Source organism: Elephas maximus, chromosome 3, assembly GCF_024166365.1.
Source record: "Elephas maximus indicus isolate mEleMax1 chromosome 3, mEleMax1 primary haplotype, whole genome shotgun sequence".
NCBI lineage: Eukaryota > Metazoa > Chordata > Mammalia > Proboscidea > Elephantidae > Elephas > Elephas maximus.
The window spans coordinates 77,191,781-77,211,688 of NC_064821.1; the positions used below are offsets into that span (position 1 = coordinate 77,191,781).

Consider the following 19,908-nt stretch of genomic DNA (forward strand, 5'->3'; position numbering starts at 1 on the left):
TGGCGGGCGGGGGGGGGGACTCTTTAGAATTCAAAGGGCTGGTGTGTCTACTGAGAGGGCAGGGCTGGGAAGACTGGTTCCTTTGCCAGAACAGCCATGTGGGAAAAAGAACCTCAAGGGATCCAGCCAGCAGTGGCAGGCAGCACCAGAGAATAAAGGAAACAGGCTGGTTTCAAGGCCTGCAGGAGGGAAGAAAAGCAGAGGGAAGAGGGCCTATCTAAATTGGGAAAAAAAATTTAAAAATTGCCCTGAGGGTTTAGTAGATGAAAGAGAAGCATCTGGCACAGTGTACAGTATATAGTAGGTGCTCTGTAAAGTTAATGTGTGATTTTTTCCCCCTTTACTCTTAATAATTAGGAAAATATTTATGCATTCTTAAATTAATTAATTTTTATTAATTAATTTTTGTAGCGGAGGTGAAACGCGTTGGAGATACCCTCCTGGGCATGGCCACACAGTGTGTCCAAGTAAAAAACGTAGTGAAGACCTCACCCCAAACCCTTTCCAATCTTTGCCTGAAGATAAATGCAAAGCTTGGAGGAATTAACAATGTGCTTGTACCTCATCAAAGGTAAGAGTCTTCAACTGTTTTTCTTCCTGTTTTACTAAAATCTCACTTACATAATGGGGGCAGTGGTGGTTCAGTTGTAGAATTCTCACTTTCCGTATGGGGGACCCAAGTTCAATTTCTGGCCAATGCACCTCAAGCTCACCCACCCCTGGACTGACAGTGGAGGCTTGTGAAGAGGTTTTAAAAGAGCTTCTGGCTAGGACAGGTGAGAAAGAAAGGTCTGGTGATCTACTTATAAGAAAATCAGCCAGTGAGAACCCTATGCATTGTAACAGTCTGATGCTGTTGTGCCTGGGGTCACCATGAGTCGGGGGCCAACTTGGCAGCAGCTAATAAGAATTTATATAATTTATAGCAAAGCACACAAATCTCAAGTGTGCATTTCAATTACTTTTTCTTACATATGTATATACCCATGTAACCAACACCCAGATTAGTGTGTAGAATATTTCCACCATCCTGTCAGGCTTTCTGTGGGCCCTCTCAATAGAAAACCCCCAAAGATAACCACTATTCCGACCTCTAGCACCTTAGATTAGTTTTGCCTGTGTTTAAATTTCATACAGTGTGTATCTTCTTTTGCTCAACATTATGACTGTGAGAGTCATTCATGCTGTTGCATTTACTAGTTATTCTTTTTCATCGCTGTGTATTATTTCATCATATGACTATAACACAAAATTTTAATCTATTCTACCATTGATGGATATTCTTGTATATTCATTGTACAATTCTTTTACATTTTTAGTGAACTTAAACACTCTTTCTCCTGTATATATCTATAGCTCAGGAGTGGAATTGCTGAATTATAGAGAATACATGTGTTTAGCATTAATAGATACTATCAAATAATTTTCTAAAGTGTTTGTATTCTGTGTACATTCTGCAATTCTGTATCAGTTGTAGAAACCGATACCAAGGGAGACTGTGCTGGGAAGTTTTTCTCTTCACACACTGAGATTTTGTTAAATTTGAGTTTTTTTTTTTTTAATCTCCTCTTCCTAGTATTATCAAAGAGCCATGTTCACTTCTTCAGTCAATTCAGATTCATTGTGTTGGGTTGTACAGATACCAAAAAAACCCAAACCCATTGTCACCGAGTTGATTCTGACTCATAGTAAGTGAACCTAGAGGACAGAATAGAACTGCCCCGCAGGGTTTCCAAGGCTGTAAATCTTTACAAAAGCAGATTGCCACATCTTTCTCCCACGGAGCAGCTGGCGGGTTCGAACCACTGATCTTTGAGTTAGTAGTCAAGCACGTAACCACTGTGCCAGCAGGACTCCTTATACAGATACTTAGTGTGTTTTAAAGTTGTCTCCCAGTGGGCACAAGTCTTTATTTTCTTTTATGAGATTATATCTGGTGAGTTTACTAACCCCAGATATTTTCATATGTGTGTCTGATAGCAGCAACATCTCCTTAAATCTGAGCAGGCCATCGGTGTTCCAGCAGCCTGTCATCTTCCTGGGAGCGGATGTCACACACCCGCCTGCGGGGGATGGGAAAAAGCCCTCCATTGCTGCTGTCGTTGGCAGTATGGATGGCCACCCCAGCCGGTACTGTGCCACCGTTCGGGTGCAGACCTCCCGTCAGGAGATCTCTCAGGAGCTCCTCTACAGTCAAGAGGTAATCCAGGACCTTACTAACATGGTTCGAGAGCTGCTGATCCAGTTTTACAAATCTACCCGCTTCAAACCCACACGGATCATCTATTACCGTGGAGGGGTATCTGAGGGACAGATGAAACAGGTACTTTCTCATTATTCCATTGTTGCCCTTTGGGGCTTCTAAGAGTCTGATGGAGCTTCCTCCCCTCCACTACCCTGGGAAAATCAGATCTGAGAGATGCTAGGAGAGTTCGCAATTAAACATAATTCTGCTTCTAACTCCTAGGTAGCTTGGCCAGAGCTAATAGCAATTCGAAAGGCATGTATTAGCTTGGAAGAAGATTACCGGCCAGGAATAACCTATATTGTGGTGCAGAAAAGACATCACACACGACTCTTCTGTGCAGACAAAACAGAAAGGGTAAGAAGACATAGTATAAGCCTTATTATCTGAAGCTGTTGCAAGTGAATGTGTTTTTATGTGGGCATATATATAATTTTTTTTTGTCTAAAAGTAGAGGTGCCTAATAATCATTTAATAAAATGATGCACTAATGGCAGTTGAAAGTTAGATGATGAATTCTGAAAGATACAGGTTTTAGGACTGAATATTTCTCTTGCGTGACAGAAATTCTGGTTTCTGGAGTTTTGGGGAGTCAGAAACGTGCCAGGTACACTGTGGTGATATAGGCAACCACCAAAGGAAACACTTATCTATTTGGACTTTATTGCCATCTGCTACTTTTTGTTGCCAGTGACTGAGCCAAGGCTCTAGGAAATTCTAGAAGAATTTGTTTCAAAATGTTTTACTTCAGTGGAGATTCTTAGAGCACAAACTCTGATGATTATAATGTTACACTTTCTAACTATGGGCAAGTTACTCAGCTTCACCAAGTCACAATATTCTCCTCAGTAAAACGGGAGTTAAGAACAATACCTATCTCACGGGGTTGTTGTAAGGATAAATTAATACATGAATGTCAATTTTGGGTACAATTTCCAGCACTGGATAAAAGGTATTTTATGTTATCTATTTATAATCTGATAAAAAAAAAATGTGTAAATTAGGTAAGTTAAACAGTTGCCGTCAAGTTGATTATGACTCATGGCAACCCCATATGTGTAGAGTAGAACTGTTTCATAGGGTTTTCAAGGCTGTGTGACCTTTTGGAAGCATATCACCAGACCTTTCCTCCAAGACACCTCTGGGTAGGTTTGAACCACCAACTTTTTGGTTAGTAGACAAGTACTTAACTATTTGTGTCACCCCGTTACAGATGCATACCATTGGATCACTTTGCTCCTTTACTCTTGCTTATGACATTATTTTTTCTTGTCCAGGCCCTCCCTGTTTTATCCCCAAGGAGACCAGATCCTTGTGTTGCCTAATATTATGGGTCACTCTCATTATTTTCTAGTACATCCTTAGTTTTTGTCTCCAATCCAAGGCTGAGGTGTTTCTTTCTGTTTTCTGAATCGTTAGTGTATCCTTGGCCACAGGTCCACCGATCAGCTCAGATTAAAAGCGCTGTCTTCTAAATTGCCCAAATTCTGATTCGACAGTACTTCTTAGACTTTGCTAATACAAATTCCTGGAACTCTTGCCTGAACTATGAGTACAAAACATCCTGCCAGCCCCTCCTCAACTGCTGTTGTCATCCCTCTGTTGACTTGTTTTATGACCTGGATATCTTTCTAAAACCTCAAGCTATTTCATGGTTTTGTTCTTTACCATTCAGTGTCACTACTAATCTTTCAAGATTGACAGTCTCAGACCTTGGTTTATGTTGCCCCTGGACATGCCCCAATATCCTCAATTCTCTACTAAAATCCCCGTCTTGCCAATATTCAACTGTAAATCAGTCCATTTGTTCATTCAACTTGTTCGTTGGCTTTGCTTCTACTCTTAGGCTGATAGGGGTTGATGGGTGGAAAAAATCATTTGTTTAACAGTGAACCTATTACAAATGTATGATTGCAAATCTCAGCCAGGTCTCTGACGCTGCTTGCCAATTCTTTTCATTTATACTATTTCCCAAAGCATCTGTTTCAAGCCTTTATACTCTTCTCAAGTCCCTTCCCTGTCCACGATGCCTTCATTGCCTGCGAAATCCTACCTTCTATTTCCCCCAGAAAACAGAATCTAGAAAGAATGAATTTGCTCAGCTTCTTCTCTTCTACCCTCATTAAATCTTCACGTATCTATGCTTCTCCCACTTATGCTTTGGATTCTAATCCTTTCTGCCTTCTCTAGAATCTTACGTCATTAATTACCTGTTATTTTTCAAAATTTCAATCTTTCCAATTCTCTTGTCTCCTTCCCTCACCATATAAAGTTGCTCAAGTCTTCCTCAGTCCCCCCAGTAAATATCCCTTTGCCCTACCTCTCCCTCAGTCTACCTGCCACCTTACCTTTCCTCTCTTTCATGATCAGACTTTAAAAAAAAAAAAAAAAAAAACTTGACTTCTCTAGTTCTACCTTCTCACATGATATTTCAATTCTCTGAAGCTGGGGTTCTATTTCAGTGACTCTGTTGAGTTCTCTCAATGACTTGCTCTTTTCAAGTCCAGGGATAGCTTGTCAGGTTCCCTTACTGACCTCTTTGTAGCACATAAAACAACCACTCCCCTTCTGACCTTAGCAATGTGACTTTCTAGGTCCACTGCCCACCTCTATAACCAGGCTTTCTTTGACTTCTCTTCTTCCTTCTGTCCATTAAACACTGATGTTTCCAGGCATTTCCTACTTCTCCTTCTTCTCAATCTCAGCTTTCTCACTTAAGCCTCATCCACTTTTCTGGGTTCACTTATTTGCTTATAGGCAGTAGGAGAACATCCAACTTATGTACAACCCATAGTTACGAACCAACCACCATAAAGCCTATTATATTAAAAATTCAAGGTAGATATAATGGTTCTTAATAACAAACAGGTGCTACTTTCAAAACATTATTATTATTACTGTATTATTATGTTAAAGATGTTTTAGTGTATCTAGAAGTGTTTCTTTAATATTTTTTATGCATAGAAAGGTACATCATATACTACATACTAAGACAAACATTTAACTAACTGACGTTAGAAACAAAGCACACCTAACTCTTCTGACTTACGTACAAATTTGACGTAACAACAGATTTAGGAATGTAACTCATTTGTAATCCAGGAACTGCCTGTACTTGTTGTTGTTGTGTGCTGTCGAGGCGATTTTTGACTCAGTGACCCCATGTGAGAGTAGAATTGCCCCATAGGGTTTTCTAGGCTGTAATCTTGGCAGAAGCAGATCACCAGGTCTTTTCTCCCATGGAGCCACTGGGTGGGTTTGAACTGCCAACCTTTCAGTTAGCAGCTCCGTATTTAACCGTTGGTCTACCGGGCCCTCGTTATTTGTTATAGATTCCTAAATCTGTATTTCCAGACCCAAACCTCTCTGTGCAGCTCCTGATCTGCACGTCCAATTGTCTACCGGACATAATCTACTTAGATGCCCTATAGGCAGTGTATCAGGCAAGATAGGCTAGATTATGCAGTGGTAACAAAAACCCCAAAATCTTCCTGACTTACAAAGCTTTATTTCTTGCTCGCATTACACATTCATTGTGGGTCTGCTGCAGCTGTGACCCTGTGTCCTCCCTTTGGAACCTAGGCTGACAGAGAAGCATCTATCTGGAACCTCACCAGTCATTGTGCCAGAAGGGAAAAAAGATACACAACAAGCCACATGCTAGCCCTTAAAGCTTCTGCCCAGAAGTAACACAGTTCAGACCACATTTTATCAGCCAAAGCAAGTCACATGGCCACCCTCGAGTTAAGTGGGTGGGGATGTGTAATCCTCTCCCCAGGGAGGAGCACTGAGGGAGGGAGCTGGAATATCTGGCAACAGGCATACAATCTACCACAGGCATTTCAAGCAAAACACGTCTAAACCTTCTGCTTATTGTTTTATCCCCATCCATATCGTATTCCTCCCCCCTATTTTCCTTATATTCTCTCTCTGTATATTAAGTCAGTCAAGCTAAAAACTTCAGAGTTGTGTATAAATTCTTCTCCCCCGTGCTGTCCCCATACCCAATTGGTCAAATAGTCCTCTGTGCTCTGCCCTGAAATCTTTCTTCTATCAATCCTTCCTCCTGTGTGTTCCCACTGGCCTGGACTCAACTCTTCTGGATTGCGGGAGACTCCACGCTGTCCTCCTGACTCCATTCCTCCCTCACAAGTGTACCTTCCACCCTGCTGTCAGGGCTGGGTTTTTAAAATACAGATCTTATTGTGCCACTCCCCTGCTCAGAAACCTTCAAGGTTTCTCTGCTGCCTACCAAACACTTTGCTGTAGTGTTCAGTGTTTTCCCAAGGTAGACAAAACATAATATTTTCATCTTTCACCATGCCCTCATCTACCTTCTGTTTCCCGTAAACACTGTACATTTTTATCTCACCCCGCCCCCTTTTTCATTGTTTTTGTTCAAATATAATTTAGATACAATAAAATTGACCCTTTTTAGTGTAGAGTTCTGGAGTTTTAACAAAGGCATGTACTCTTGTGACCACCATCACAATCAAGGTATGGAACAAGCCTGTCACACCAGATTCTCCCGTGCCCTTTTGTAGTCAACCCTCTCTCCCACACCAGCCTCTCACAACCACTGATCTGCTTTCTGTCCCTATAGTTTTGCCTTTTCCAGAAAGTCGTATAAATGGAATCAGACAGCCTTTTGAATCTGGCTTCTCTTACTTAGCATAATGTATTTGAGATTCATCCAAATTCTTGTGTGTGTCAGTAGTTTGTTCCTTTTTATTGCTGAGTTGGATTTCATGATATGGATGTACCACAGTTTGTCTATCCATTCCTGAGTTTAGGGGTGTGGCGGGGGTTTTCTAGTTTTCATCCCACCCCCCTTTTCAACTTCTACTTATCCTATAAAGCACGACTCAAATATTCCCCCCTTACCCCGCAGCTCTTGCCAGTGTCATCCATAATGGCCTTTTCACATTGCATTGCAGTTCACTGCATGTGGCTTTCATTAAGGCCAGGAGGACAAGTTCATTTGCTCTGTCCATGCCTCTCCCTGTTCTCCCCAACATCTGCGGCGCAGCCTGGCACGTGGGTACTCAGGCAGTAATTGTTGGATTGAATGTGCCTGGCTCCCCTTTTCTCTGGGGCATTACCTCTTTAGGCTCTCATCTTTTTTTTTTTTTTTTTAAAGAGATTCCATGATCAAATATATTTGGGAAATGCTGTATACTCTCATCTCCCTCTTTCAGATTATGCATTACCAAATAAAAGTTTTGAGAAATCATACAGTAGAAAAATCTTTTTTAACTTTGGTCTAACCCAAATCAAAAAACCAAACCTGTTGCTGTCAAGTTGATTCCGACTCATAGCAACCGTGTAAGAGAGTAAAACTTTCCTATAGGGTTTCCAAGGTTGTAAATCTTTATGGAAGCAGACTACCACATCTTTTGCCTGTGGAGCAGCTGGTGGATTCAAACCTTCTGGTTAGCAACCAGGCACTTAACCATTGTTCCACCAGGGCTCCTTATGGCTTAACCCAATGTTTCTCAAATTTGTCTGACCATAAAACACCTAAATACATTCTGCAGAGCTAATATTCCTAAAGACCACACTTTGGGAAACTGACATACAATACTAGAACCATTATAACTCAATTACATTTTCTCTTTTTTAGCTGGGTACCCAACAGCACATATGAATTTGATGGAAGGAGATTTTTTCCCCCTATACTCATAGATGTTGTTGTATGCATGGGTGTACGATTGTCACCTGAAGGTAACAGTAGTTACAAGGGAACCAAATAAATCTCCATCATATTTGTGCCTATATGCTAAATAGACTTCTTCATATTGAACCCTGCTGTACCACAGAAGAGAGTGAAAATTGACCAAATCACAAGATTTAATTCCTTTCCTCATAAATGCACTTCTGCAGTTCTTCTCTCTGCCTCCCTAGAAGTTTGATTTTAGAGTTCTGGCTATAGAAGAACTGTAGCATTTTAAAGGTATAAGATATCATCACCTAATTTTATAGATGACTAGATTAAGGACCAAAGATATCATGCCTTGTTCAAGGGATGTAGTGGCAAGGCTGGGCCTAGATCTGAAACTCTGCCTTCCTGAGTCCCATTTCAGTGCCTCCTTCCTAATGATGCATGTGCCGGCGACTTAAATTCTTTTTTTTATTTTTTATTGTACTTTAAGTGAAAGTTTACAAATCAGGTCAGTCTCTCATACAAAAACTTACACACACCTTGCAATGTAACCCTAGCTGCTCTCCTCCTAATGAGACAGCACACTCCTCCTCTCCACCTTATATTCCCCATGTCCATTCAACCAGCTCCTATCCCCCTCTGCCTTTTCATCTCCCCCTCCAGACCGGAGCTGCCCACATAGTCTTATGTGTCTACTTGAGCCAGGAAGCTCACTCCTCACCAGTATCATTTTCTGTCTTATAGTCCAGTCCAATCCCTGTCTGAAGAGTTGACTTCGGGAACGATTCCAGTCTTAAGCTAACAAAGGGTCCAGGGGCCATGACCTCTGGGGTCCCTCCAGTCTCAGTCAGACTATTTAGTCTGGTCTTGTCAATGATTTAGACTCTTTTATTGATACCCAAAAAAGCATTTGTTATCTTGAACCTGGTGAACCAGTTTAAAGATTCCTTCACCTGAATTTTTACTGAAAGTTGTGGATACTTTTTACTCCATATAAGGAATAAATCTGATTTTTTTGGAGGGAGAGTCCATATTAAATGTCAATTTTGTTTTCCTCTGGGAACACACCAATGTTCTTTGTCTGGATTCCCCTAGAGAGATTCTGGAGTATATTTGTTTGAGAAAATACTTAAAGATGAAATGGTTGGGTTACGGGAAAGTTACAGGGAATTCAGTGCCTTGAATTATACTGGTTTTCAGTACTTGCCTTCAAAGCAGTTTACCAACTTGTTGCCAACTTAAACATTAAAAAAAGAAAAAAGGCCTGAACACAGTTTGGCACTTAGATGACTAATTACTGTCTTCTTTTTGGTAGGTGGGGAAAAGTGGCAATGTCCCAGCAGGCACTACAGTGGACAGTACCATCACACATCCGTCTGAGTTTGACTTTTATCTCTGTAGTCATGCAGGAATTCAGGTAATTTGAAAGCTGATCCAGATCTTTGACCTGATAGGGCACTGTTTGTAAATTCAGCGACTAGCTTGAGTAGAGTTGTTATTAAACACTGTGCCTGACTCTGCTAATGCTTGTAGCCTAAAACTATTACCTTTTAGTCTCGGTATCAGCTTGTAGGTGTGCTGGGTAGAAGTACTTCTGAGTTTCACGAGTAGGTTTCAATTCTTCCCTCCTCTCGGGTAGTCAGCCCATCTCAGAAATATATTAATGATAAAACTCTCTCTCCAGGGAACCAGCCGTCCTTCACATTACCAGGTCTTGTGGGATGACAACTGCTTTACTGCAGATGAACTCCAGCTACTGACTTACCAGCTGTGTCACACCTATGTGCGGTGCACGCGCTCGGTTTCTATTCCAGCCCCTGCATACTATGCCCGGCTTGTAGCATTTAGAGCAAGGTATCATCTGGTGGATAAAGATCATGACAGGCAAGTTTCTCAGGCAGAATAAAATCTCCTTCTGTCTATTTAAGCTGCCTGTTGAAAAATGAGTTACTATAGAAAAACTTTTTGGAAGATTTAAACTTCCTTTTAGGGTTTAGATTGCAAGGACCGAATAAAATTTCGTGTCTTTGAGAGCGTATAATGTGACTTTTGGTCCAAGAAGTGCTGAACTTGTTTATACTTGTATGGTTTGCCTAAACCCTGCCCAAGGAAAGTTTGGAACTGTCTGTGGTTTTCCCACAGAACCAAATGTATTTCAGTTCTGCTGCAGTCGTGGGCAGCCTCAAAAGGTGGTCAGCAGCGTGCTGTCTCATTGAGGGAGAGCAGCTAGGAGTACATAGCAAGGTGTATATAAGTTTTCGAATGAGAGATGGACTTAATTTGTAAACTGTCACTTAAAGCACAATAATAATAATAAAAAAAGGATGGTAGCCCAGCACCCTGGCTCAAGTTAGAGACAGGCCTGTGGATTCCACCTCATGCAAGGGGGAGGTCCTTACCAGTTTGCTTTGCTTGCAGTATAACCTGGAAAAATGGACCAGAGTAAACTTGAGTGTATGTGGAGGGGAGGAGTGCAACACCATTCTTACCCCCAAATAGGGATCTCAACATTTAGACCTGTTACTGAGCTACAATTAAATACCTAAACAAGCTCTCTGCATTAATTTTCTTTTCCAAATGACCATCTGTGAAGTATAGCAGTTTCTGGGCTCTTCCCCAAGTCTGAATTCAGCTGCTAAATAGTAGACATTCCATTGCAAGTCTATTTCTGTAAGGACTGAAGATATGCTATTACGGAAAAAGTCCAGCTGTGGCTTTGCACCTTCCATTCTGTAATATACATTCATTCATTCAGCATGTTTATAAGGTAATGACTGTGTGCCCAGTATGGTGCTAACCCGCCCCTCCCCCCCCCCCAAAACAAACCCACTGCTGTTGAATCGATTCCAACTCATAGGAACCCAATAGGATGGAGTAGAACTGCCCCATAGGGTTTCTAAGGCTGTAAATATTTACGGAAGCAGACTGCCACATCTTTCTCCCACCCAGCAGCTCTTCAAACTGCAGACCTTTTGGTTAGCTGCCAAATGCTTTAACTACTGTACCACCAGGGCTCCTCAGTACTCTGCTAGGTACTAAAAATACTAAGATGAGTAAGACATGTTTTCTGCCCATGGGGAATTGATGATTCATTTTAGGAGACAATACAGGCAAATATAAAAACTGACAATTAGCCCAAAGCAGTATAGATAAAAATGCAATGGGATGTACAAAGGAAACTGGATGGGCAAGATTTGGCTCTACCAAGAAGGGAAAAAGGTTCACCAGGCAGAGGAACAATGGACCCAAAGGAGGGAAAAGCAGTGACATGTTTGGTTAATAACAAGTTTTCTTTGACTGGAGAATATTAAAGAGGAATAGCAAGGATGAGGCTGGAAAAGTATATGAGAGCAAGCTCGTCTTTGTTAAATGAAAAATTATATTCCTGGGATAGAATAGACAGGACTTGACTGTTAATTGGGAATGAATGGCTGAGGAGAGGATGAAGTAAAAGATGACTGATATTTTAAGCCTAGATGATAAGGGTAATAATAATAACTAGAGAAGTCAGAAGAGGGGTGATAATTTACAGTGAACAAAGTCTTTTATATTACATGGTACCCTTAACAGGAATGTTCAGAAGTTTTTATTGTTGCACCAAGAAACCACAGTTCAGAGGAGTTGTTACTTGTCCAAGGCCATACAGCTGGCAAAGGGAAAGCAAGAAGAAATCGGTAGCACATTAACATTGGCTGAGTAGGTACAGTCATTCATTCATTCAACAAATGTTTATTGAGAATATACAATGTGCAAGGCACTAGGTGAATAAGAGGCAAATTTGCTGGTTTCTTGGAGTTTACATTCCAATAGAGAAAGAAATAATTATCAAATTAATAATTTAATTTCAATTGTGTTTAGTACCATGAAAGAAAAGTACAGGATGCTGTGAAAGCTGTTCCAGGTGGCTCTGACTTGGACTTTGGAGTCAAGAAAGATTTCTTTGGGAAAAATGATATTTGAAAGAAGGCTGAAGGATAAGTAGGAATTAACCAGATATAGGCATTGTTAAGGATTTGGACATTACTTTATTAACTCTTGCAACAATTTGTATTGATTGTTATTGCTTTATTAATCCTTGCAACAACCCATTAAATAAGTTGTATTGCATTTTTCAGTTGAGCAAAAAGAGGTATGTTGTTGTTGTTAGGTGCTATTGAGTCGGTTCCAACTCAGAGCGACTCTGTACAACAGAACTAAACATTGCCCAGTCTGTGCCATACTTGCCATTATTGTTATGCTTGAGCCCATTGTTACAGTCACTGTGTCAGTCCATCTTGTTGAGGGTCTTCCTCTTTTTTGCTGGCCCTCTACTTTACCAAGCATGATGTCCTTCTCCAGGGATTGAGCCCTCCTGATAACATGTCCAAAGTATGTGAGACATAGTCTCGCCATCTTTGCTTCTAAGGAGCATTCTGGTTGTACTTTTTCCAAGACAGATTTGTTTGTTCTTTTGGCAGTCCATGGTATATTTAGTATTCTTTGCCAACACTGCCACAATTCAAAGGCGTCAATTCTTCTTTGGTATTCCTTATTCACCGTCCAGCTTTCAAATGCATATGAGGTGATTGAAAACATCATGGCTTGGGTCAGGCACACCTTAGTCTTCAAGGTGACATTTTTGCTTTTTAACACTTTAAAGAGGTCTTTTGTAGCAGATTTGCCCAATGCAATGTATCATTTGATTTCTTGCCTGCTGCTTCCATGGGTGTTGATTATGGATTCAAGTAAAATGAAATCCTTGACAACTTCAGTCTTTTCTCCGTTTATCATGATGTTGCTTACTGGTCCAGTTGTGAGGATTTGTGTTTTCTTTATGTCGAGGTGTAATCCAGACTGATGGCTGTGGTCATTGATATTCATCAGTAAGTGCTTTAAGTCCACTTTCAGCAAGCAAGGTTGTGTCACCTTCCTCCAATCCTGATGTCTCATTCTTCTTCACATCGTCCAGGTTCTCAGACTATTTGCTCAGCATACAGATTGAATTAATATGGTGAAAGGATACATTCCTGATGTGCACCTTTCTTGACTTTAAACCACACAGTATCCCCTTGTTCTGTTTGAATGACTATCTGTTGGTCTATGTGTAGGTTCCTCATGGGTACAATTAACTGTTCTGGAATTCCCACTCTTCGCAATGTTATGTTATCCATAATTTGTTATGATCCACATAGTCGAATGCCTTTGAATAGTCAATAGTACACAGGTAAACATCTTTCTGGTATTCTCTGCTTTCAGCCAGGATCCATCTGGCATCAGCAGTAATACCCCTGGTTCCACATCCTCTTCTGAATCTGGCTTAAATTTCTGACAGTTCTCTGTTGATATATTGCTGCAACCACTTTTGATTTATCTTCAACAAAATTTTATTTGCATGTGATATTAATGATATTGTTCAATAATTTCTGCATTTGGTTGGATCACCTTTCTTGGGAATAGGTATAAATATAGAAATCTTCCACCAAGTTGACCAGGTAGCTGTCTTCTAAATTTCTTGGCATAGATGAGTGAGCACCTCCAGCACTGCATCCATTTGTTGAAACATCTCAATTGGTATTTCGTCAATTCCTGGAGCCTTGTTTCTCACCAGTGCCTTCAATGCAGCTTGGACTTCTTCCTTTAGTACCATTGGTTCCTGATCGTGTGCTACCTCCTAAAATGGTTGAACGTTGACAAATTCTTTTTTGGTATATTGACTGTATTTTTTTCATCTTCTTTTGATGCTTTCTGTGTCATTTAATATTTTCCTCGTAGAATCCTTCAGTATTGCAACTTGAGGCTTGAGTTTTTTCCTCCATTCTTTCAGCTTGAGAAATGTCAAGCTTGTTCCTCCCTTTTGGTTTTCTAGCTCCAGGTCTTTGTACATGTCATTATAGCACTTTGTCTTCTCAAACCACCCTTTGAAATCTGTTTAGCTCTTTGACTTCATCGTTTCTTCCTTTCGCTTTAGCTACTTGATGTTGAAGAGCAAGTTTCAGAGTCCCTTCTGACATAGATTTTGGTCTTTTCATTCTTTCCTGTTTTTTTAATGACCTCTTGCTTTCTTTGTGTATGATGTCCTTGATGTTATTCCACAACTCATCTGATCTTCTGTCATTAGTGTTCATGTGTCAGATCTATTCTTGACATGGTCTCTAAATTCAGGTGGGATATACCCAAGGTCATACTTTAGCTCTCATGGACTTGTTCTAATTTTCTTTAGTTTTTTTCAGTTTCATCTTGAACTTGCAATTGATGGTCTGTTCCACAGTTGGCCCCTGGCCTTGTTCTGACTGATGATATTGAGCTTTTCCATCGTCTCTTTCCACAGATATAGTCAATTTGATTCCTGTGTCTTTTATCTAGCGAGGTCCATGTATATAGTCACCGTTTACTTTGTTGAAAAAAGTATTTGCAATGAAGAAGTCATTGGTTTTGCAAAATTCTATCATGTGACCTCCAGTGTTGTTTCTATCATCAAGGCCATATTTTCCAACTACCGACCCTTCCTCTTTGTTTCCAACTTTCGCATTCCAGTCACCAGTAATCATCAATGCATCCTGATTGCACGTTTAATCAATCTCAGACTGCAGAAGTTGGTAAACATCTTCAATTTCTTCTTCTTTGGCCTTAGTGGTTGGTTCGTAAATTTGAATAATAATCATATTAACTGTTCTTCCTTGTAGGCATATGGATATTACCCTATCAGTGACAGTGATGTATTTCAGGATAGATCTTGAAATGTCCTTTTTGATGATGAATGCAATGCCGTTTTTCTTCATGGTGTCATTCCTGGCACAGTGGACCATATGATTGTCCGAATGAAAATGGCCAATACCAGTCCATTTCAGCTCACTAATGCCTAGGATATCAATTTTTATGTGTCCCATTTTATTTTTGCCTATTTCCAATTTTCCTAGATTCATACTTCGTACATTCCAGGTTCCAATTATTAATGGATGTTTGCAGCTGTTCCCTCTCATTTTGAGTTGTGCCACATCAGCAAATGAAGGTCCTGAAGGCTTGACTCCATCCACGTCATTAATGTCGACTCTACTTTGAGGAAGCAGCTCTTCCCCAGTCGTCTTTTGAGTGCCTTCCAACCTGAGGGGCTCATCTTCTGGCACTATATCAGACAATGTTCTGCTGCTATTCATAAGGTTTTCACTGGCTAAGAGGTATAGCGAGACATAAGCAGTTAAGGAGCCAAGGCCTGGGCCCAAGATCTTCTTGAATCCAGTACTATCTGTGCTATTTGGAACATGTGAAGTTTGATATGGTCTTCCATTACACCTGGCTTTTTGGTTTTTTCTCTTTACAGTGCAGAAGGCAGCCACGTGTCAGGACAGAGCAATGGTCGAGATCCTCAGGCCTTGGCTAAGGCTGTGCAGATCCACCATGATACCCAGCACACGATGTATTTTGCCTGAGAGTCTCAGAAAAAGAACTCAACCGATTTGGCACCCCATGCAGCCTCAAAATGTTTCAAATGCCTACCACCTCTACATAGAGCCAAGTTGACTTCAGGTGATCTTCTACCAGCAGCTCGGAATAGTTGCACTGAATTTATACTTCGCAGCACTGTCTGATGCATCCACAAAATTGAGCCATTTTTAAAAAAAGTAATAGGTACTCATAGATTATCTTTTCTGATGCACTGGACTAAATTTTTACCTCAACGAGCAAAGGCTGATCAGCCTGAACTTTATAAAGGACTTTGCAGGAAAGGTTTCTATGGAATATTTTGCTAGCTGTGGTGTTCACCGCATCCCTCTAGTCTTATAAGAGAAGATTATTTGTTTTTTTGGTATTCATCGAGTGGGGTATAAGCATAAATGGGAGGGAGAAATCAAACAACCTACTTCAGTTCAGTGTAACTATTTAATTGTATGGGTCCATAGACTTTTTAATGGAGATTTCTGACTTCACCACTGTAAATGCCTTTAATGAGCATTAATTTTTGAAAGTTTTACAGAGTTTTATTAGTTTTACTACTTTATCTTATTGATCTCTGCAGACTTGTGCTGGTGCAAGTACAAGCTGCCAAGCAATTGCACTATATTTGGCTGCAGATTCAGATAGGCAGTTCTCTTATTTAGTTGGCTTTTGTGAATGTGTAACATAAACAGGTGTAATGCATGTCACGGGGACAGATAACACTGCCATGGTAAAAATACTCGTGTCTCCCCCTCTTTAAAAAAAAAAAATAGCTTTTAGTATTTTTCCAAGTCTTCAAAAGTGCCCATTTTATGCTGCTGTGTGATCTGTTAGATCTAAATGATTTTTAAACTTTTCTCATACAAAGTTAACTTTGGCAATAAACATTTTTTAAGGGCCCTCCACTTCTTTTGCCTGACAGCAGCGTAGTTTTCTAGATGAGATTTTGGTATGATTTTATGAACTACTTCTTATATATCATAATCTGGCAATTTCTGAAACCGGTCAGAAAAGACGTATATTTCCATGCCTTTTTAAAGACTTATTTTTATCTGTTTTATAGCCACATTTGGTGTCCTGTCATTTTGTTTTAAAATAAGCTAGAACCAGGATGCTTCCTTATTGGGTAGGCCTTGCCACTCCTTAAGGTACATTGAGTGATGCTGCAACTTGCGAAAATGTACCAGCATTTAAAGCCCCCCCACCGCCCACCCTACCTGGAGAACCAAGGTTACTCACAGAGTAACTTGCAGTGCAAATTTTTTGCTTCTCTTTCAACCTGAAATGTACTTGGTGGGGTTTTCTACCCTTTATTAAACTAAAGCTGTATAGAAAAGCTTGATTGTTCTTAATGAATTCTGGATTCCACTCACAGGAAGATGGGATTCCTTTCTTGTCCAGAAAAAGAGAGTTGATCTAAAGTAAGCATCAGTTAAAATATAAGGGAAAATGTATTCTGTATTTGTTGTTGTGTGCCGTCGAGTCTATTCCGACTCATAGTGACCCTATAGGACAGAGTAGAACTGCCCCATAGGGTTTCCAAGGCTAAAATCCTTAGGAGAGCAGATTGCCAGGTCTTTTCTCCTCAGAGCACCTGGTGGGTTCGAACCTCCAACCTTTCGGTTAGCAGCCAAGAGCTTAACCATTTCGCCACCAGGGCTCCTATTCTGTATTTACTGTAGATAATACTTTGTGAATGGACAACAGTTACATAGAGTCTTGGTAGTTCCAACCTGTGTTTCCCAGCCCAAATTGGACTGACTCGTAATTCTGTATCCTGGAACCTTAGGAGTGAGAGATGGAGAAGGGGATAAAAGGCCTAGAGCCATACTCCATCTATACGGTGGAGGAAGAGATAGACACAAGGTCGTAAAAACAAACTTACCTCCTCTGTCTGGAGACTGCTGGTGGGGAAACACTGGATCTAATGGTGAAGGGTGTTTGCTTAAACTCATTAGCCAGCCCACATCTCTTAAACTAGCCTTCTCAAAATCCCAGCAATATAAAACACTGTTTTTCTTCAGTCTTTTAACAAACTTGTATATACATTGATGTTTACATTTCCATGTCCTGTTGATCACAAGCACCGCTGGTGTTTGCTGAGACGGGTCTTCAGAGTGTATCCTAGTGTTTGTTGAGTCCTGTAGCTCATTAAGATGAATACAGACGTTCTTATCCTCTGCAGATAGTGGGATGAAAGCAAACTCTGTTGCTGAGGCACAACATAGGCAGGAGCAAAGAGATGGCAGATGTTCATTTCTTAAGATTTTCCTTTGGCAAATACCTCAGTTGGATAATACAAATCAGGACATGTTGGTGAGGGGCTGACTGCTGCTTTTATTCACACTCGTTCAGGGAGAGCACAGAAAAATACCCTTCAGCACGACCACTCTGGACCCAAGAGGAGAAAAAAAACAAGTGTTTTTAGGAGGAGGACTCACTGGAGTCCAGGATGTGAACTCTTAGTGGCTGGCTGGCTGGCCAGCTGGCACCACACCTGCACTCGAGTGCCTCGGGCTTGCTTCCTTCTCACCATCTCCTGGCATGTATGGAGCAGGGAGCAAAGGTGGAGGGCTGGAAAGCCCTGGTTTGCTGGCCTGAGGTTGGGTTGTATGTTCAGCCTCGAACAAACAATACAGTTTGTAAGACCTCAGTCAATCCTGATACGCTGGGCAAATCAGTGTCATGGTGGAGGAAAATCCGGGAAGCCTATTTTTATAGGAAAACAGTACCATTAAGTGTGCAATGCTGTCATTTTTGGACAAAAGGTAAGAAATATGGAGGAACTAGAATTACTGGGGAAAAAAAACTTGCTGAAGGGTGAATCTTTAAGAGGTAGGTAATCATTGTGAAACCAGACTGGCAGAAATAGTTCTGCAAGCAAGTCTGAATGCATAGTTTTAATTTAATTCGGCTTGACAATTTGAATTTGTGACCTCTTGAAACTAACTGAATCATGCATGTGTCAATCAATGGGAGGTGTGCATTCTGTAGAAGTAGTTTTAGGGTGTTTGGTTTTTTACAACGCAGCCTATTTAGGCGTCGTCACGTGGTGTGAAAGATTTAAATGTAGCAATGTAAAAGAGTAATAATTTGGGGAGAAGGAGCAGGTAAGAGAGCCACGAAGACCCAAATATTGATTCAGTTGTGTTTTGTTGTTGTTAGCTATTGCATTTTGAATGGTTTATAAAAGTGAACTAGCTGGTTTAAAGCAGCCAGCAGTCCAGGCAGGCAGAATGTATTCATTCTTACTGTTAAGTTCTATTTGCTGCTTCCAAAGGGGTTGCCTTACAAGCAGTCAAGCTCTATGTGATGTGTATTTTAGGATCTGGTGCCCAGCCTGTATCAAAGCTTACCTATGTACCCTTCCAATGGGAAAAGGTAATCCTTGTGCAGATACACTGTTTAACAAGGATCACCCTCTCTGCCCGACCCTATCAACCCTTTGTGGATGTGCTGTTAAGATTTTCTTGCTCAGTAGCAAGGTGGTAGCTCTACTTTCATTTTAAGAAAGCAGAGACTGAGGGCATTGTATCAATACTATTTCAATTCCAAGGATTTTTCTTTGTAAAATTAAAGGAAAGGTCTTGTTATCGATTAATAATTTTCTTACCCTTGCTATTGACATATTCATGCTCTTTCTATGTCTAGTGGCTGAAAATGTTTGCATCTGTTCATTTGATTAGTGGTGTAATTTTTGTTTCTATACTGTTAGACTTGTAATGTTTTAAAATGTATTTTATAAATCTGGACTGGATGTATGTCTCTGGCAATACGAGGTACTTTCTCAGCTATTAAGGGAGGGGTCGTATCCTCATGTTGTGATCAAATGATGGCTGTTTAAATTTTGAAAAAAAAAATTTTTTTTTGGCCTGCAGGGATATTTTGTGTTCATGTGTCCAAAAAAAAAAAAAGAATAAACTGGCCTTCTTGTGCCAAAAGTTGTTTTTTTCTTGTCAATTGTCTAATAAATATGGAGTACACTGTAATGGCAACACACATGGTTGCTTTTAAAAAACCATTTCCTCATTTGGGTGACTTATTGAGAAAGAAGAGTGGGAAAACGTTGTGTTCTTAAATCCTAGGTCTCCCTATTTTTAGAAATTGCCACTTGGGAATTTTAGAAGAGCTTCTCAGCAACACTTCACATATGAAAATTTTTACAAGATTTTTCAGGACCCTAAGTGCAGCTCTTAATGGAAAGATCTATTATTGATCTTCAATAGATCACTTCAACAGAAGTGATGTCTTAAGAAAAAATCTGCAGTCTCCAGAGGGCAGTAAGGCCACATACTTTATAAATTTTAAGACTGACTCTCTCTCCAGAGGAGAGGGGCCTCTAAGTTGTCCAAATCACCCAGGCTGGGGCTATCCAATCTCATATGTCTTACTTTAAATTCTCACCAGCAAAGCCCTTTTGCTAATGTGTGGCAGGGACAGTGCAGACATTTATATACTATGGCCTTATCCTCAGGGAATTTATTACCAAGAAGCAAGTCCTGCATATAGCTAACTACTACAAGGTAGTCGTTTTTGTCATAGCACAGTATTCCCTTCTCCAGATTTGTCGTTTATCAAAGATTTATCA

At 40.5% G+C, this 19,908-nt stretch overlaps 1 protein-coding gene across 3 annotated transcripts in view; it reads left to right on the forward strand.

Annotated features, from left to right (window-relative positions):
- LOC126072884 (protein argonaute-4) overlaps nucleotides 1–19,251 on the forward strand; it is a 41,772-nt gene extending 22,521 nt beyond the window's left edge. For 2 of the 3 annotated variants that reach the window (XM_049878739.1, XM_049878740.1), the window contains 6 exons: nucleotides 412–571; nucleotides 2,008–2,323; nucleotides 2,468–2,602; nucleotides 9,223–9,324; nucleotides 9,592–9,791; nucleotides 15,205–19,251. In XM_049878739.1, the coding sequence (XP_049734696.1) occupies nucleotides 412–571; nucleotides 2,008–2,323; nucleotides 2,468–2,602; nucleotides 9,223–9,324; nucleotides 9,592–9,791; nucleotides 15,205–15,313 (1,022 nt within the window). In that variant the 3' untranslated portion in view covers nucleotides 15,314–19,251. The remainder of the gene's footprint in view (nucleotides 1–411; nucleotides 572–2,007; nucleotides 2,324–2,467; nucleotides 2,603–9,222; nucleotides 9,325–9,591; nucleotides 9,792–15,204) is intronic. The other variant, XM_049878742.1, reaches the window with a different exon arrangement.
- The last annotated feature ends 657 nt before the right edge of the window (nucleotides 19,252–19,908 follow it).